This window comes from Rhopalosiphum padi, chromosome 2 (genome assembly GCF_020882245.1).
Source record: "Rhopalosiphum padi isolate XX-2018 chromosome 2, ASM2088224v1, whole genome shotgun sequence".
Taxonomy (NCBI): domain Eukaryota; kingdom Metazoa; phylum Arthropoda; class Insecta; order Hemiptera; family Aphididae; genus Rhopalosiphum; species Rhopalosiphum padi.
In genome coordinates this window covers 25,540,138-25,559,093 of record NC_083598.1, presented here as the reverse complement: position 1 = coordinate 25,559,093, position 18,956 = coordinate 25,540,138, and the positions used below count along the sequence as shown (strand labels likewise).

At 26.4% G+C, this 18,956-nt stretch overlaps 3 protein-coding genes across 4 annotated transcripts; 2 read left to right on the top strand and 1 right to left on the bottom strand.

The window, feature by feature from the left end:
• Window positions 1–1,072: 1,072 nt before the first annotated feature.
• LOC132921699 (uncharacterized) lies at window positions 1,073–5,493 on the bottom strand. 2 transcript variants are annotated; one of them, XM_060984868.1, is made up of 9 exons: window positions 5,234–5,493; window positions 5,071–5,147; window positions 4,863–4,986; window positions 4,489–4,742; window positions 4,168–4,423; window positions 3,980–4,102; window positions 3,741–3,902; window positions 1,889–2,127; window positions 1,073–1,438 (listed from the first exon to the last, which is right to left on the bottom strand). In XM_060984868.1, exons 4-9 carry the CDS (start codon window positions 4,692–4,694, stop codon window positions 1,243–1,245), a joined length of 1,182 nt encoding a protein of 393 aa, XP_060840851.1. In that variant the 5' UTR covers window positions 4,695–4,742; window positions 4,863–4,986; window positions 5,071–5,147; window positions 5,234–5,493; the 3' UTR covers window positions 1,073–1,242. The 2 variants fall into 2 exon arrangements, with proteins under 2 accessions (XP_060840851.1, XP_060840850.1); XM_060984867.1 differs by having other exon boundaries at window positions 5,071–5,493.
• Window positions 5,494–7,202: 1,709 nt separating this feature from the next.
• LOC132922742 (U6 snRNA-associated Sm-like protein LSm2) lies at window positions 7,203–8,688 on the top strand. The gene is made up of 4 exons (XM_060986413.1): window positions 7,203–7,400; window positions 7,776–7,843; window positions 8,344–8,434; window positions 8,491–8,688. The coding sequence occupies exons 1-4, from the start codon at window positions 7,398–7,400 to the stop codon at window positions 8,611–8,613; spliced, it is 285 nt and encodes a 94-aa protein (XP_060842396.1). The 5' UTR covers window positions 7,203–7,397; the 3' UTR covers window positions 8,614–8,688.
• A 5,267-nt stretch (window positions 8,689–13,955) lies between these two features.
• Window positions 13,956–18,889, top strand: LOC132922904 (cathepsin B-like). Its single transcript, XM_060986648.1, has 6 exons — window positions 13,956–14,168; window positions 17,525–17,755; window positions 17,854–18,054; window positions 18,136–18,283; window positions 18,377–18,487; window positions 18,601–18,889. The coding sequence occupies exons 1-6, from the start codon at window positions 14,049–14,051 to the stop codon at window positions 18,810–18,812; spliced, it is 1,023 nt and encodes a 340-aa protein (XP_060842631.1). The 5' UTR covers window positions 13,956–14,048; the 3' UTR covers window positions 18,813–18,889.
• Window positions 18,890–18,956: the final 67 nt, after the last annotated feature.

Sequence of the window (18,956 nt, the reverse complement as noted above, 5' to 3'; positions counted from 1 at the left end):
TGATTATGATAAATAGATTAATATAGTATACAAAATGTATGATAATTATTATCTTTTTTAATAATCTATTAAATATCTACTGACACACAAAGAATATAAGTTCGCTCCAACTTATTTTTTTATTCATTTACAACCATATTATATTAATATTAATTAACCAATGAATTATAAATATTAAAAATATTAAAAATGTTAAGAAAACATAAATAAAAATATTCAATATACATGAATATTAAATAGGTTTTATTTAAAATAAAAAAAACTAATTTTCCTCAACTTATTGAAAAGAGAATTAAGTACCAAATCAAAATTATTGTAAATGATTAATGTTTTTAGACACAAAGTAGAATATTGACTGTTCCAAATTTGTTTGGTATATAAAAATGTTAATATAATATGAAAATTATAATATAACTATTATTCAAATACTGTTTCACAATAAATAGGTAATATATAAATATCAAATATCAAACCATACATAATACAATTGAGTGATAGAAATTTTTTATTATATACAGATATAAATGTCTCATTATAATATTAGAAGTCTTTGACCGAGTCAATTTGTACCCACAAAAAGCACTTATTTAAATTTAAACTAAACTAAATAAGGTACAAATAGCTAATTTTTTTAAAAAGTATCATCCCATCTGTTTTCTTATTTTTATAGCAGTATATTATGTACAATTTGTAAATATAATAATTAATGTTATAATTATAATTTAAATATTAAAATTCATTTTTTTTTTTTTTTTGCTGTAACTAAGTTAAGATATTTAGTGCATTATACAATTTAAATATTCATAGTTAAATATAGAATAATAAATAACCATATAATAAGTATGCAAAGTTACCAACCAACCATATACTAAAATACAAATAGATTAATTTATAAATACATCAAGTATATCTTAATGAATAAAAATTACTTTGAAGTGTTCTATAATATTTTTTAGGCATTAAGATACATACCTCTAGATTTTAACTTAGATTTAAGTTTAAACTCTTTTTGTGAGTTATAAGGAATAAGATGATAGATAGAAATAATAAATTATTTACTATCACAAATTAATTTAATTTTAAACTGGTTTATTAATATTAATATACTGTATAATTAATTTTATGAGTTTTATATAACACAAAATATATAAGAATTCAACATGTCTGACTTCCCTTTTTAGCTTACCTCACATAACAATATATTACCCTATATGTCAACATATTTATTATTTCTCAGTCTTTTTAGCATATTACCTTTGTACTAGGTCTGTTTGCTTTATAATATTCAATCTCCTCTGCAGTACAACATGAGCCAGTTATATCTAAAGATTTCAGGTATGGACAGGTTCTGACGGCAGTTTTCAAAAATGCGTCAGTTACTTTTGGATAATTGCGTACATATAAAGTTTCAATACTACATCTATCAACATTGCCATTCCTAAAAAAAAAAAGGTATAAAATAAACTTTTTATTATCAACATTTAACAGTAACATATTGAATATAATATTTATTATTACAACCTATTGAATTTAATTGTAAAAATGTAAACTAAACAATGTATTTCAAGTTATTCAAATCCAATATAGATACATTAGATATATTTTATTTAATTACTTACTATTACAATGTAATATGACCCAATAAAAACATTTTTTTGATGTAAAACCACCAACATTATAATTTTTTTGTAACAGTATAATACAACAATTACTTAATAGGTAAATAAAACAAAATATTTTTATAACTTGTATATACATGTTTTAAATTTTTAGTTTGATTTATATAATAAATAGAAATTAAAGTAAAAAATATGATATAGAAATAAAAATATAAATGAGCTTTTATATTCAAATATTTGTATTATAATGTATTATTGATTTAAGTTACCTTTCATGAACTCTTCTCAAGTTCACTCCACCACGTCTATCAATCAAAATTTGTATGTATGGATAATGGAATTCAAAGGTAGCAGTACAGAATCCTGCCAAACCCAAATCAGTAATTGTTGCATCTCTTTCATGATTCATATAGGTAGGACTTTCCAAAAGAACATTTTTCAAAGTTGTTAATCTTTGAAAACATACAAGTTCATGATCACTTACTGGAGTAAAACGCAAATCGAGTGTCTAAAAATTAAAATAAATCAATAGGTAAAAAATATTTTATAGTAAATTAATTAACTGGTAAAGTAATGTATAAAATTGTTTTACAGTATAACTAAACAATAAACTAATACCCTTCGGTTTTCTACTTGTTATATTACAGATATATTATTTTATATTTAATGTATTTTATAAAACCCTTATCCTATAAACTAATAAGTAATATACATGGATGGAACTACAGCCTGGGACAACTGGGCCATGGCCCAGGCTAATTGGCTCCGTATTAATGTATACATTTGCTAAGAACATATTATTTTAAATTTAATAAAATAAATTACTTATGTTATACATCTGTACTGTAATAAAAAAAATTGGTGACCTATCGCCCTTCACCCTTTCTTTTGGATATGATAGGGGCAAAATGACTCTCGTAAATGGCCCAGTCTAATGAAAATATCTAGTTCCATATATGGTAATACATAATAGACACTAATATTTGAAAATGTCATAAAAAATTAAAAACATTAATTTTTTTTCTAAATTTTTATTCCTAGTAAAAATATAAATTACATTTTCCATCACTATTGGTATAATCTGAATTATGTTTTATTAAAAAAAGAACTATCTACTTTTAGAAGTATTTTATACTTGATTTTTTTTATGATAACTTATTGTGCTTTTGTCCTAGTTTTTTATATAGAGTGATTCTTTTATCATTAAACAGTCATTATTTTGTCAAGTATTGCATTATTTTTCATTTTGTTTTTTTTTAAATATTTTGTTTCATGCTTTTCTTTAAGTGTATGAAATTTCAATTTTTTTCACCCTTTTATTTATTAGTGAAACTATTATCAACTTTTTATTTTCAAATGGTAACCTATATTTAAAATGTACTAAATTAATAGGGTTATATTTTTATGAATTTTAACATTCAAATTGATATTTTTTGTTAATTTTTTAGCGAGATATAGCTTTTCAAAGTTGGGTGGTTTTTGATTTTATAATACTTCTTATTTCATATAATCATAAGTAATAAACTCGCTATCAACTATTGAAACAGTGGAGAACTTTTTATCTGTAGTTACCAACGCCTTACAACTGTAATAACTAATAACCTATAGGAAAAATACCTTAAAGCCTTAAAGTTTGAGGTTTGAGGCTCAAACCACTTTGAGCAGCTATAACTCACTTACGGTTAAATGAAGAATAACAATTTTAACATTAAAATTCATAAAAAATATAGTCCTACTATTTTATGACATTTTAAATATAGGTAAACATAAGAAAATCAAAAGTTGATAGAGAATTCACTATTAAATATAAAGGTGAAAAGTAAAAATGCTATATAGTTTTATAAAAGCGTGAAACTAAAAATTTTAAAATAAAAAAAATTGAAAAAAACTGCAACAAATAAACTTTAATTTGGCTAAGTAAATCACCAATCTTTTGATATAAATTATATAATATGAAATATATTTGTTTTACTTGAATAAAAATTAAGTAAGACAAAAACATCATTTGTGCCCAGATAAACCAACAATACTTTTTGATCCCTCTTAGTTACATCCTTGCCTAGTACATTAGGATTACACTATAGAACTCAAGTTAAAACCAAAATATCATTCATTACTAACCTGTAAAGATTTAAATCCAGTTATGGCAGTAATACTTGCATATGGAATACAGTCCTTAAACTGTTTGCAACCTGCGAGACTTAAGTAGTGTAAACGTTCCAACTTGGCTAATGCATATAAACAATTTGGTAAAAACCAATCATTGTTTGTCATTATAATTCTCTATATAAGTACAAACAAGTATTTAAAAGTTTCTTAAATTAGAATGCATCTAGTATACAAAAATTATACAAATGTACCTCTAAATCTGGACAAGCATTGTTTATACCACATAAATATGAAGAGCTGTCTGGAATGTTTTCAATAGTTGTATTATCAATTGTCAGTGTTTTTAATTTTCGATGTAAAATCTTTACACTTATCTACACACAAAATGTACTTATAAGTAGTATTAATCAATTAAAATATAAGCTAAATAAGAACTTACTTCACCAGCATCAAATACTTGATTTGTTAATGTTAAATGTTGTAACTCTGGGCATTTTGTTTCTAACTGTATTAAAAATTTGTGAGAAACTGAATAATCTGGACTTGGAACATCATTACACGATATAAACAATTCATTGGTATCTTCTTTTAAGTAGCTCAAGTATATGTCTTCCATAGATTTTTCAAACTTTTCAAATCTTGGTTTCTTCCATAGAGTCCAATCATGACTAATTCTTAACAAGTTAGGACATGTTCTATAAAACAAATAACCGAATTAAATTAAGTAATTGCAATTTATGTTTAAAGTTTTTACTCTTACAGTGCCATTTTAGCAAGATTATCATGTGATAAATATTTAAATAAATACATGATAACATCATCGGATAAATCTTGAAAACCAATAATTTCCTTAGAAGATTTAGAATGAGATGTAATTGAAGTGACCTGAGACGCTTTAGGTTTCTTTGTTTCTGTTTGCAAATAATGACATCCATCTTCTAACGGTCTCTTGTTACTGTTCTCCATATTGCTAGGTATTCAAATCGTTCTCGACTTTGAAAAGAGATGACTAACCTAAATGAGTTAGGATCAATCATGCATGTCATAAGTAAATATAATATAATAGATATCTATAAATTATTATACATAGTTAAAATAATGAGCACCAAAAATCGTACACATCGTATTACTCACCTGTTACGATTAGTGAGTTGGTATGGTGTACCACTCAGGTTTTAATTAAAATGACAGGTACATGAGAACGAAATCGTACGTCTGAGGCGATGTTGGAATTTTCGTACTTCAATAAATCGTCGGGCTACGAGGAAACAATAAAAATATAAAATAATATAAATATCGCCCTGGACACGTATCAACGAACAGTGTATGTGATAATACATACATATTATTATGCAAAAAATCGCGATCACGTAACTGGCACTACACAGACTACAGGTAGCTGGCTCATTCTTCGATCTTCTGTAATAATAGTTGAGATAATATTATTATCATGATGACGACCTACGACGTTTTAATTTTCGACCCAATGAACGCTATATAATTACAATTTACAATAATAATATGATATCTGATGGTCTAATACTCCACGGTCCGCGGTGATAAGTCCGAGTCGATGTTATTGTACTTGTTCAATAATAGTAATTGTAAAACATTTAAAAAAAAAAAAACAACAACATTTATTCGCGATAATAATAAAATAATAATATTGTGTTTATTTTTTAATGACGCACATAGTCGACCAATCACCACAGTACATAATCATAATAATAAATGATATAAATAAATATATATATATATATGTGTGTGCGTTTGTGTGTATATGCTCTAACACATTAAGCTTGCTGGTCTGTGCATAGATAAAAATATAATCGAATATCGTAACCAATCGTTACTAACGATTACTTATGTTGGTGGGGAGGTGAAATGTTTCTTCCCTGCTACTCCGCCCTATCAGTACATAGACTAGAGCGCTATCTTGTAATATTAAAAATATAATATAGAATAATATACAAATTATAGAAAAGTAAATTGTGTAAAATTATTGATACAGACCTTACAATGCCTACAAATGTTTAACTGTTCACATGTTTTTACGTGAAAATTAAATATTCAATTTTAACAAGTTTTACTTTGTACTTACTACTTGTTGTTCTAATAACATCGAAATTAATAGAATTTTTATAGCTATTTATTCGTAGATGGCGTTGAATGTATAGTGTACCCGCCCGAAAAAATATAATATTTTGGTTCTCGTTTAGGATCACAATATCCATTATTATTCTCAATTCTGCCATTCACGAATTGTAAATAAAAAAAATTAGATTTAAAATTTGTAAATTTAGCCTTGACAAATATGAACATGACAATTAATGACTTAAAAGTATCGACAACAGATTGCTCAATAAATTGTTATTGTTACTCGCAAGTACCTATTCGATTACGATGATATATCCCAAACTGTAAACTTTAGGTAGATACACGCTACTTAACTTTATCGGTGTCACATTCAATAAAACTAACAATTTTTTAAAGACGTTATTCGTTTGCCAAAATTTTAATTATTAAATCATTATCATTCTGTTGGTACACTTTATCAAGATATGATGACATTGTGGAGTTTTGGATAACTTTAATGATTTTTTTACAATTAACGAAGAAAATGTTAATTATTTTACTTATACCTAATAGATGAATCTATTAACTACCGTCTTCCAACACTATTAATAGAAAATTCGAATTGTTTCTAGTAACTCAAGTGAAAAAATAATTGAAAATTATTCACTATGTAGATATCTATTTTAGAATTATCATCAAACATTTTATTGTTCAAACTCACGAATAATTAAAAAACAAAAGATTTATATAGTTTTAATAGTTTTATCATACACATTTTTAATTCAAATTTCAAATATTCAAAAATATTAAAATATTTGTAATAAAAAATAATGGTTTTATTATAAGTTTTTAGTTAACCTAAATTTTAAAATTTGCACTGAAATGTTCAAATTACGACTTAGATGAAAGTTGTATGTATAACGTCAAAGTCAAATTGTACTATTGTAGATACCTATTTCTATGTCTTATATTCTAATGTATTTTTTGAAATTGCATAAAAATATATTTAGATTCTTATCTATTGGTATTTGGTTTAATTATATAATTCAATATTTACCTATTTCAGTTTTAAACGTAAAAATAAGGATTTATGTTCTATTTCTATATTACTATTACAGTATTACTATGTTAACCAATTAACCATTACTTATTAGTTATTAGGACATTAGGTAATATTGTAATAACCAATATCTAATAATAGGTAGGTCGCAACTCGCAAGTATATATATTATATAATATTAATATATATAATAATAAAGTTATATAGTAGTAGTTATAACAATAATCGATTGTGTTCTATCGATAATTCAGTGGTATCGATTGTGTAGTACAGACAATATTAATCAGCGCTAGTGTAGTTTTTAGTATCAATACTTTTTTAGGCAGTTTCTTTCTGCTCCTTTATCTATTTTCCGTGCGTTGAACAAACTTTACTATCTATAACTTACTAAACTGTCTGTAGTCATTTTTTGTTATCTGTATTCCATAATCCATATGTCTACAACCGTCTAATCCTATATTATCTATATAGTGTGCGGTGTTTACTGTTTACTGTTGTTTTGTGGACTCACGTTATTAGACTTCGTTTTAAAAATGGTATGTGATTTACTTGTTTATTTAAAATAGTTATACTATTAATAAAGTCTTGTGGATCCGAAAAATGTCATTTTTATTATATTATTTTAAATACACTAATGAGTCGGTCACTTAAGTTATATTATGTGTTTCTGCCAGATGAACTACATGCGCTTAAATGTGACTGGTAGTAGCGAAAACACAGTATGACTTCCAACGTTAAAGTTTTTTAATGCTAAATGTCTATGCTTTCATTTTTTATTAGTTTACATGAAATATTATAGTATAATTGTATTTATTGATTGTTTTAAGACCCTTACATGTATAACACTTGTATAAAGTATATAAATAAATCTTATTAGATCAATATTAAATTTTAATTTGTTTTTTTCACAGTTGTTCTACTCATTTTTTAAATCACTGGTTGGGAAGGATGTTGTCGTTGAATTAAAAAATGATCTGAGGTAAGTAATGAGTTTGTTTACCTATTTTAACGTCAAAGCCAGTGGCATGTTGAACGTTTTCCTTATTCAATTACTTAGCCCTAGAAATGTATCTTTAATTTAAGAATTAAAATTTGTATAGATGAATATAATATAATTAATTATCATAGTGTTTTTCCTATATTAAATTGTTAATGATCTATATGTCCTATAACATAAAATTTTAATTTGCATACAGTTTTAAATTATTTATTAAGTTGTAGCGGGCAGGGGGCGGGTCATTGTTTAAATACAATTCTTAAAGTTTAAAATATACTTGTCGTGCCAATGGTCTGGACTAAATTAGCATAGATGCAAAATGAAATTTTTCTGCATCTTTTACATATTTATATAATATGAATTAAAATAATTAAATACATAATATTATTTTAATAACCCCTTATTGATAAGGAGTATTAAACATATATTGCTCCAAGGTAGCTTTGGTTCTTAATCTGATTCTGACTAATTTTATTTTCTAGTATATGTGGAACGTTACATTCTGTGGATCAATATTTGAATATCAAACTCGTTGACATTAGTGTAACTGATCCTGAAAAATACCCACATATGGTAGGTAATTCATTTTACTTAAATATGAAATAAAACTCATACTGTTAATTTTTTAGGCTTCTGTAAGGAACTGTTTCATCAGAGGTTCAGTAGTTCGCTATGTACAATTACCAGCAGATGAAGTTGATACACAGTTGTTACAAGATGCTGCACGTAAAGAAGCAACAGTCACTCGCTAATATATTTTACATTTAATTACAAATAAGGAAACTAATAACTATTGTTTAAGAAGTAATATAAAAATAATTATGTAATTTCTTTTAAAATAATTAATTTGCAAAACATTTATATACCGTGTTGAAAATCAGTGGCATGGTGATGGAGTTTTTAGGAAGAAGCCTTGGCCCATATTTTTTTGAGATGGTAGACAAACTTCCAGACATCAACATATGACTAATTCATTAATAGAATTAATTGAGTAACAGAATCAAAGCATCAATTTTTATTTGATTTTGGCCGTGTTAGTAGAAGTAAAATTAGGGTGATTAGTCTCATACCAGAAATATATTGTTGGTCCATCGAAACAAAATAGTCTGCCTCTTTATTGTAATGAAATGTAGTAAAAATTATGGCACTTGTGCTTAACTCAAAAATTAATGAAAAAAATATATTATAGATCATATTATATTTATACTTCTGTTATAGGAATTGAACCATACTACTATGCTGTAATTTTTAAAATATGTACTATTGTACCTCTTCTACAGCTATATAGTAATATTTACTCTTATATTTATTCCATATACTTAAAGGTTTATGTTTCAAAATGTCTTATTCTTTATCATTTTTGTAATAGATATAACATATCTCCTTGTCTTATCTCCATTGATGCTTATATCAGAAATTTGGCTGGTATCCCGTCAGTACCTTGAACCAGAAGCTTGAAACGCGCTTTTTCAAATATTGGAACGAAGAACGCAAAAAAGTTCCTATTTTTGAGGAACTTGAACAAAAATTTTCGTTCTTCAAATTATGAGAAAAAAATATTTTTTAATAATAATATTTTCTAAAATATAAATTTAGTATTGGTGATTTAGTAACACTTCGTCACTCACTAATAAATTGCCATGAAATTCATTTTCAGGATAGGAAATAAATTAAATTTAAAAAAATAGATTGTTTTATCATAGCTATATGACCTACGGACTATAATTAAACTTATATATATATTATTATGATAATTTGACGATAATAAGTTATATGCCATAACTTATTTTATCTATTTAATGTTTCCGCCACTTTTTGTTAGATCTACCTTACATATTTATATTGGCTATTTTAAATCAGAAAACTTCAAAAGCTGATACCTTCAATGTCGAATCTGCAGGGTTCAATTAAATAATTATCAGAAAAATATTGAACATAAAAATTAGCCGATTATTTCTGGTTAAAAAGTTGTTCACAAAAAAAAAAACACCCTTGACAATTGCTCAAATCGTATAAAAATAAATTTAAAGGAATGGGAATGCGTTCCTTTTTTACAACATGAACGTGGAACGGGAACGAATTCTTTTTTAAAAGTAACTTTCCCAACACTGTCTTTATCTTTTCTAGTTTCCTGTAATTATAGTTTGTGTCAATTTTATGCTGATGCAACGGTAGGTACAGTAAAAATATAATATATGTTTGTAATAATGTGAGTTTTGAATTTCAAAACTTCACATACATGATAGGTTGTGTCTCGTACATGTCCACAATTTTTAGAAGGACGACCCGACGGTGACATCGAAGAAGATTTACATGACGGTTGTTGAATTTCTACAATCCACCGGATCGTTTAAATAGTAGAATATTGAAATAAATGTAGACAGTGGCACCGAAACTTAAATAATATTATAGGTATAGGTATAATCAAAGTCGTAACTGGGGGGAGGGTCCAGAGGTCTGGAACTTAAATTTTTATAGCTTAGGTATTAACAAATCTTACACAATGTTCCTCATAATAGTAGTTCATACTGGAATATTTAATAATAATATTTCAAGTTTAAACTTGGAAAAAATTACATATTTTATAACGATGAATAACTATGTTAATTATTTGTTCATAATTAAAAAACATTATTCTTGACTCTTGAGTACTTTTAAATATAATTGATATTTTCTAAACCTACACAACGGCATTTTAAAAGTACGAGTACCTATGTAGATTTGTTTTAAGATGTTATCCATATTCGATTTCATAGTATGAACCTATTCACACTATATATTTTACGGTAAGATGGTATAATTTAAAAGTTATATAATATCAATAATATAATATGGTATAAAAAACTATGCGTTATTACAATAATTAAATCAACTAGTTCTAGTAACTAAATACTAATAGTAAAATAAATTACAACCTATATGAAATGACACCTAATATGTACAACAGAGCAGTAGGTACCCGTCTGCAAACAACCCATTTAATATTAGAAAAATTTGATCTTTCAAATATATAAAATGTAGACGTACAGTATATTCTATACGGCTTAACGAAAGGTATATTTTTTTTTATAACACTTCACAACAAAAATGGTTAAGTATATGGTTTGATTTTAAATAAAATGGTAATTAACGATTAATATATAGATGCATTTATTACGAGTTTGAGACATCGAATGAGTTTAAAATTAATATTTTAAATATTTTGTATAATACAAAATAGATATTAAGAACTCAATTCAAAATAAATAAATAAATAAAAACTTGTGTGGAATCAGCATTTTAAAAATATTTTAGGCATAAATAATAGCATTGAGTATATATATTTTAGTAATGGTAATAGGTAAAATGGATTATTCTGAACGTAAAATTGTCGATGTTGCGCGTTAAGTTAGTTATCAACGACAAAACAGCAAGGTTCCAAGGTGCCCACCTGGGCACTGGGTAGGTATATGTTATAACTACATAATAACGTTCTCATAAGTATTAATTAGAAAAAATAGGTTTATTGACATAATGGCATACGTGATACGTATAAGTTGTATAAATGATATAACGATATAAGTATAGGTATGAACTATGTGAGGATATGAGAACATATTATAATTTATAGGACTATACTGATTAGGTACTAATACTTAGTATCTAATGTCTATACATAGTAAAATATTAAATGTTTTATATAATAGTATTGTATTTGTATAGGTATTGTATATCATCATAATATGATCTTCGAGATCTAGAAGTAGGTAATAATAAGAATTGGCTACCCGTACCTTTGAAATTGAAATGTTTTTAAATAACAAATTAAAAAATAATACAACAATTAATCCATTAAATTTAATTATTATTTAAATATTATATAACATTATCACTATAAAACTATTTATCTATATCTACTTTTTTAAGTTTTTAACATCGATATTTCAAATGAGCTACTATACTTTGTGATTCATTGTTTAAATAAAGATAATATAAAAAACCTTATTTGTTTATTTATACATTTACAGATTACGGAGTATAAAACTAAATTTACAGCATAATATTATTTAAAATAGCATTGCGAGATAAAAATATATAATATACATAATGCCATAATGGACAATTCGATTTCGATAATATAATGCAGAATAATTATTTTAAATCACATACAATTATATATTAGATTAGCACTTAAAAGTATTGATATCAACAGGGTTAACGGAGGACATTAAGTATTTAAACATTTTAAACTATTATTTGGTGAATGTAGAATACAATTGTTATAATAGTTTAAAACTATAATATTATAACTATAACAATAATATAAATTATAATAATGTCTTTATATATTTTATTGTAAGTACCTATTATGTTTTTTGTTTATTTACTAATTTATTTAAGAGATATTTAGTAATTTTAATACTTTCTACGATCTTTTAATAGCGATATTTAAAAAAACATATACCTAAAATTGTATTGTAAAAATGCTAATCTCTAGCATGTAATACATTTTTGAGACAAAAAAAAAACACATAAAAATGTTTTGAATCATTTTAGAGAATTTATTAGAGTAATACATTCTTTTCAATGTAAGTTGATTTTTAATATCAGAGCAACATCGTTTGACAAAGTCTACAGTTCTCATAAAGCTTTATTCTTTTCTTATTTTATAAATGTGTTCATTAAAAGTTAATTTTTAGTTAATAATGTGACTCTTAAATCATTGATTGTATATTATTATGTCATATGTGTAGTTTATTAAACAATTATTTTTTGTTTACAAGAAAACGTTATATATAAATGAACAGTGGCGGCTATATCCTATAGTAGAGGTATTATAATTTATAATTTATAATATTTATATATTATAATTTATAAGTCAGCAATGTTATAACCAGTGATACATTTAGGCATTATAAGGGCCGAAATTCCTCATAGGCAAACTAGGCAGCTGCTTAGGAGCCTTTGCCTTCCCGGGGCCCTCAGGTAAACAACAAAAGAAAAAAAGGTAGCTGAAGCTATATAAATTTATCCTAGAAACGGTTTTTTAGACATTTATTCAAATACCTTTAGGAATATTGGTTATAAGATGCTGTTGAGTACCCCTGTATCAAACTGCTCAGCAAAACGGTCATTTTCGGCTCTTAAAAAAATTATTTATGATTTAAGATCAAATACCGAGGAAAAAAGACTTACTTCACTCACCATGTTATACATTGATTCAGAAGGTATAATGCAAAGAATGGACTACAGTGAAGTAATACGTACTTTCGCAGAACAAAAAGCTCGTCGTGTAAAAATGTGTTAATTATTTTTTTTATAAATCTGTTCTTTTATGTTTATAAAAAATGATATTATAATCTTATAATATTTATTTTATAATTATGATAATGATATATGTATAATATTTGTTTTATCTAAGTATGTTGAATATATTCAAATTAAAAGCAGTTTTTATTAATATATATTTAAAAGGGCCCTTCTTTAGTAGCTGCCTTGAGGCCTTGAGACCCTTAAGTTCAGCCCTGGGCATCATGTATATGTTCTCTGAGATATGATTGTTATTCCCCTTTCCCAATGAGAAATTGACAAACTTCAATAATCTAAAACGATGAATACAAAATCCATCATTAATTTTTTGCTCTATATTTAACTTTAATGAAATAATATTTGAACTATTCTACTATATTACGTATATTAAAATATTAAAGATATATATATATATATATTCTAACATAAAAAAATAACACGTACATTAAGACGTAGTGAGTTAACTTATTAACATCTTACAGAGTACCTTGTTATTTTTCCATACATAAATATATTTCTAACAAAAAAGTTAATATCAGATAATAAAATACCTATTTATGAAAGTATTTACTTTACAATGTCTTTTTTAGATTAGGTAATAAAACTTTGCAGAAGCCTGATAAATGTACAAGCGTAAAAAACCAGTTATTTAAAAAAAAAACATTAGTTTTTATTTATAATTAAAACACTTGAAAATATTTGATAGATTCTTCTAAGAAAAACTCACGGATAAAATATGAAGTATTTCATTCGAGTATCCCGAGATGTGTATAATAGTATAAATACGGTAGATATTTGGGAAATTAATCTCATTACATAGTTGCATCAGCAGACTGCAACAGTGGATGTTGTAAGTCATTTTCTTTTTTAATATATTTAAACAAAAAAGTATTCAATAATGGCTAGGGTATTCATTTTATTGTCTGTGATTTTGCTCAGTGTCTATATGACCGAACAAGCTTACTTTTTGGAAGAAGATTACATAAATAAAATCAATGAAAAAGCAACAACATGGAAGGTAAGTTGTACAATATATTATTATATTTTATACAAATGATTCACCCAATTCTTATTTTTGAAATTTTTAAATAAACTAGAAGTCTAGGCTATAATTTATTTTCAAATTTATGAAATTGTTTGTAATACTTAAGGAGTGTTCTGTGGTGATTCAAACTTCTTTCTTTTTTTTTTAAACTTTTGTTGTAAATTCGAACAAATAGTTTTAAAGTTATAATGTTTATATAGGTACCTCCTATATTAAAAATAATAGCCTTTAGAAATGTTTAATAGAAACATAAAATATAGAAGGATGTAAATAGAGATAAATTTAAAATGCGGGATACTCCATAAGGTTAAGTTAGATTGAATAAATTGAGAAGGGGAGGGTGAACAACTATACAAATATCACATTATTAAAATGTCAACAGGTTGTACAATAGTAATTCTGATTACGTATGACAATATTTATTATAAGTGTCGTTCTAATTAATATTTAAATTTTAAAATTTTAAACTAAAATATTGAACACTAATACACCATATTATAATATTAGTATATTATTATATTTACGATTACGAGAATTATCTTTATTCAGTGCAAATTATTATACAATAGCGTCGTAGCGAGGTAGATAATACATAATAGTCAAAAAGTAAAAAATACAAATTGACGATAAAATAAATCAATTTTATTATGAAAATAAATACTCACCTGCAGTGAATGGTGATGAAAGTCTATACGATATTTTTTTTAATAACATTACAGTATAAAATTAATCTTTATTTTTATTTTTAATCCATGGAATATTAAATAGAAAGGTTTTTAAATTGATAGACACAAATATTAATATATATAAATAAGTTAAGACATCATAAATAATTTCTCTTTTACACCTAATGTCCTAAAATTTAAAAAGTATAGCACATTATTATACTAATAATACATAAATCCAATCAAACCATACAAATGTCAACTTATAATAATAATTTCAAATATAAAAAAAACTGGAGAAGATGTCTTGCTTTATAATAGATTTCCAGTGTACTTCGTTATTGAGAAGGCAATGGCAATAAATTGTAATGTGTCAAATGAACTGATAAATAATAATAATAATACAAAATGAAAATAATGATAATACATAATACATTATATTTATCATGTAGTCGGTGCATTTTAATTGAAATTCAATGATAATTATTGCACATACAAAAAAGATTTTTAACGATAGATTCTTGACAGCCGGCCTGATTTATTATTAGGTTATAATAATATCAAAACAAAAACCCTCCGTCTAACTACGTGTAAAAATTAGCTAAGTAAAAAAAAGAAGAAAAAAAATCAAAAAAAAAAACATTGTATAACCAAAACATTTTTCACATAAAACCAGTAATTTCAAAGCACTATAAAGATGTGATATCATAAATAAATGCTAAGTAAACTGAATTTAAGTATATTTAGTCTGTTTCGATAATTTATTTACTTGGCGAGGAAATTTTTTACTTCATACGATACAATATAAGAACCGTGGCGCTGGATGAATAATTAGACAATAAGACATTATAAATTAAAAATATTACAGTGAACATTTCTATACTAATCAAAATAATACTCTACAACCAATAATAACACTGTGTACTCTATATTAATACTAATATTTCCTCGCCAAGTAAATAAATTATCGAAACAGACTAAATATACTTAAATTCAGTTTACTTAGCATTTATTTATGATATCACATCTTTATAGTGCTTTGAAATTACTGGTTTTATGTGAAAAATGTTTTGGTTATACAATGTTTTTTTTTTTGATTTTTTTTCTTCTTTTTTTTACTTAGCTAATTTTTACACGTAGTTAGACGGAGGGTTTTTGTTTTGATATCACCAATTTTTATCATTTATACCTCAATACACTTTTATTAATTTTGCTTCTCGAGGATTAGCATATAAATGTCTTTGCCACCTCTAGGCCATCTTTCTTTATTAGAAGTGAGATCATTACATCTGAACCAAAGATTTGATTTTTTTATTAAACTTGTATAATGACCATGATGTAATGATTCCCCGTGATGACAAATCGCAGAACATATACTATACGTTTTTTCATCAACTTTTAAAGATGTTGTTGACAAAGATATTAATGATACATTATGTTTTTTTTTTTAATTTATATTTTAATTTGCAAGTCCAGTGTGTCGTACGCGAGGTACGAAAATAATTTAATACGGACTATTTTAACAGCAATGATTGCCAATAATAATACGTAGTACGTAGTAATAGGTACTAAACGGTTTATAAATTATTGGTCAGTTATACGCGAGGTGCGAACACAGTTTAAAACGGAATACACCGGACAAGTCCAGCGTGAGCCGTACGCGCAGTGCGAATACTGCGAACACAGTTTAACTGTGACAACTGACAGCTCTATGTCTACAGTGTAACGTTTAGGGTAATTAAATAATGACCAATAACGACACGTAACATAAAAAGCATGTACAGCGTAAGTCCAGCGTCAATAACTAAAAGCTATGAGACAAATAGACAACATGTACTATGCACGTATTTTAAATGGTTTAATATTAGATAAGACAGACTAGACAACACGCTATGAGCAGCAATGCAAAGAACGGAACGTGCGCGTCTACTGCAGGCTGACGACGATAACGAAATGAAACATAAAATATTAACATGAAGTAGTAATAATGAAATGCTCAAATGCGACGTAGCCATAGATAATACACATAATAGTGTGAGGCCGTATAGTAGTGACATAGTAGTACATAGTAGTGGGTGACCGGGAGGGTTGACTGGGAGTGGGGGATCGTGAGTGGAGGCCGGTCGGCACGACAACGGGAGAAGCGGCCGCCGTGATTCCAGATTTCAATATAATTTTTCATTAAAAATGTTTCACGTTTCCTTTAATAACTTAATTTCTAACTGTACGATTTTTATGATTTTTACAAAAGGATCATCTGCATGATTTTTCTCATGTTTTGCAATTTACTAGGTATAAATTGATTCAGTAGATAATTAATTATCTCATCTGACAAAAAACACCGAAATTTACACGGTTTTAATGGGAAACTCCTGCTTCGAGATAATATACACTGTCGTGCCGCCGCTTTTATTTTTTTTACTTAGCTCGCGCCACGACCGTGGCGCTGGATATAAGAATATTTTATTTTATTATACCTATTTGTATTGACGTCATATAGTAAGAATCGTTGTGTTAGCCTCTATTGACTGTTATATGCTTGTATAATTAAAATTAAAATTATTATTAAAATAATAATTCAATTTTTATATAAATATAAAATAAAACTATAAAAGGTACCTATTAATATTTTATATTGACTTTTTATTTACCTACATACATTAGGCCGGTGTCAACTTCGATCCAAATACACCGAAAGAAAACATCTTAAAACTCTTAGGATCCAAAGGAGTACAAATTCCAAACAAAGTTAACTACAACATGTACAAATCAGAAGACAACGCCTACGATAACTTGTTTGGCAGAATCCCAAAGAAATTCGATGCGAGGAAAAAATGGAAAAATTGTAAAACAATTGGAGCAATCAGAGATCAAGGAAATTGCGGATCGTGTTGGGTATGCCTGTAGTATATTTATATATTTTACATCAAATATATTATAAGTTAGCCGGTGACAAAACTAAAATATTAATTTTCTTATTATTTCTTTGTTAGGCAGTAGCAACAAGTTCAGCATTTGCTGACCGTTTATGTGTAGCTACAAATGGAGATTTTAATCAACTGTTATCCGCAGAAGAATTAACATTCTGTTGTCATAAATGTGGTTTTGGATGCAACGGAGGTAACCCAATTAAAGCTTGGGAACGTTTTAAGGAACACGGTTTGGTTACTGGAGGAGATTATAAATCAGGAGAGGTAAGAGATAATTATTTATATTAAAGTGTTTAAATGCACGTACCCATGTATAGTGTTTATTATTATTTTGTGTATTTTCAGGGTTGTGAACCATATAGAGTCCCTCCTTGCCCCTCCGACGAGTTTGGAAACAATACTTGCGCTGGTAAACCGAGGGAAGGAAATCACAGATGCACAAGGATATGTTACGGAGATCAGGAACTTGATTTTGATAGCGATCATAGATACAGTATGGTTTCTTTATAATATATTATACATGAATATTAATATTATTCAATATATTATTATAATGTGATTTTTACCAAAATAATTATGATTACAGCAAGAGACTCGTATTACCTCACATACGGCAGTATCCAAAAGGACGTTTTAGCTTATGGTCCCATTGAAGCATCTTTTGATGTTTATGACGATTTCCCCAGTTACAAATCCGGTAAGCTCAGATTATAGCTGTAGTGAACTTTTATACATTTAAATAAGTTATTGTTTGAATAATTTATTATGATTTTTAAACTTGTTAAAATCAATTTATTTAAATTCTTATAGGAGTTTACATTCGATCGGAAAATGCTTCATACTTAGGAGGACATGCTGTGAAATTGATTGGATGGGGTGAAGAATTCGGAGTGCCATATTGGCTTATGGTTAACTCATGGAATGCAGATTGGGGTGACAGTGGCCTTTTCAAAATCCAACGAGGCACAAACGAATGTGGAGTCGATAATTCGACCACTGCTGGTGTACCAGTAACTAACTAAGTGTATCATCAACTAAAAAAAAAAATGTTATTTCGTTTACGATTAAATACAACCAATTTTCATTATTATAAATATAATTTTTAATCGGCTTTTTTTTACCTGAGTAAGCACATAGCATTAATTGTTATTGCCAGACATTAATTT

Excerpts from the sequence above, each read along its gene's own strand:
- LOC132922742 (XM_060986413.1), top strand. Across the intron at positions 7,844-8,343 it reads GAATTAAAAAATGATCTGAG|TATATGTGGAACGTTACATT; the intron begins GTAAGTAATGAG and ends TTTATTTTCTAG. Across the intron at positions 8,435-8,490 it reads CTGAAAAATACCCACATATG|GCTTCTGTAAGGAACTGTTT; the intron begins GTAGGTAATTCA and ends TTAATTTTTTAG.
- LOC132921699 (XM_060984867.1), bottom strand. The coding sequence starts at position 4,694 with ATGGAGAACAGTAACAAGAGACCGTTAGAAGATGGATGTCATTATTTG. Across the intron at positions 4,103-4,167 it reads AAGTATTTGATGCTGGTGAA|ATAAGTGTAAAGATTTTACA; the intron begins GTAAGTTCTTAT and ends TTTTGTGTGTAG. Across the intron at positions 1,439-1,888 it reads TTGAGAAGAGTTCATGAAAG|GAATGGCAATGTTGATAGAT; the intron begins GTAACTTAAATC and ends TTTTTTTTTTAG.
- LOC132922904 (XM_060986648.1), top strand. The coding sequence starts at position 14,049 with ATGGCTAGGGTATTCATTTTATTGTCTGTGATTTTGCTCAGTGTCTAT. Across the intron at positions 17,756-17,853 it reads GAAATTGCGGATCGTGTTGG|GCAGTAGCAACAAGTTCAGC; the intron begins GTATGCCTGTAG and ends TTTCTTTGTTAG. Across the intron at positions 18,488-18,600 it reads TTTCCCCAGTTACAAATCCG|GAGTTTACATTCGATCGGAA; the intron begins GTAAGCTCAGAT and ends AAATTCTTATAG.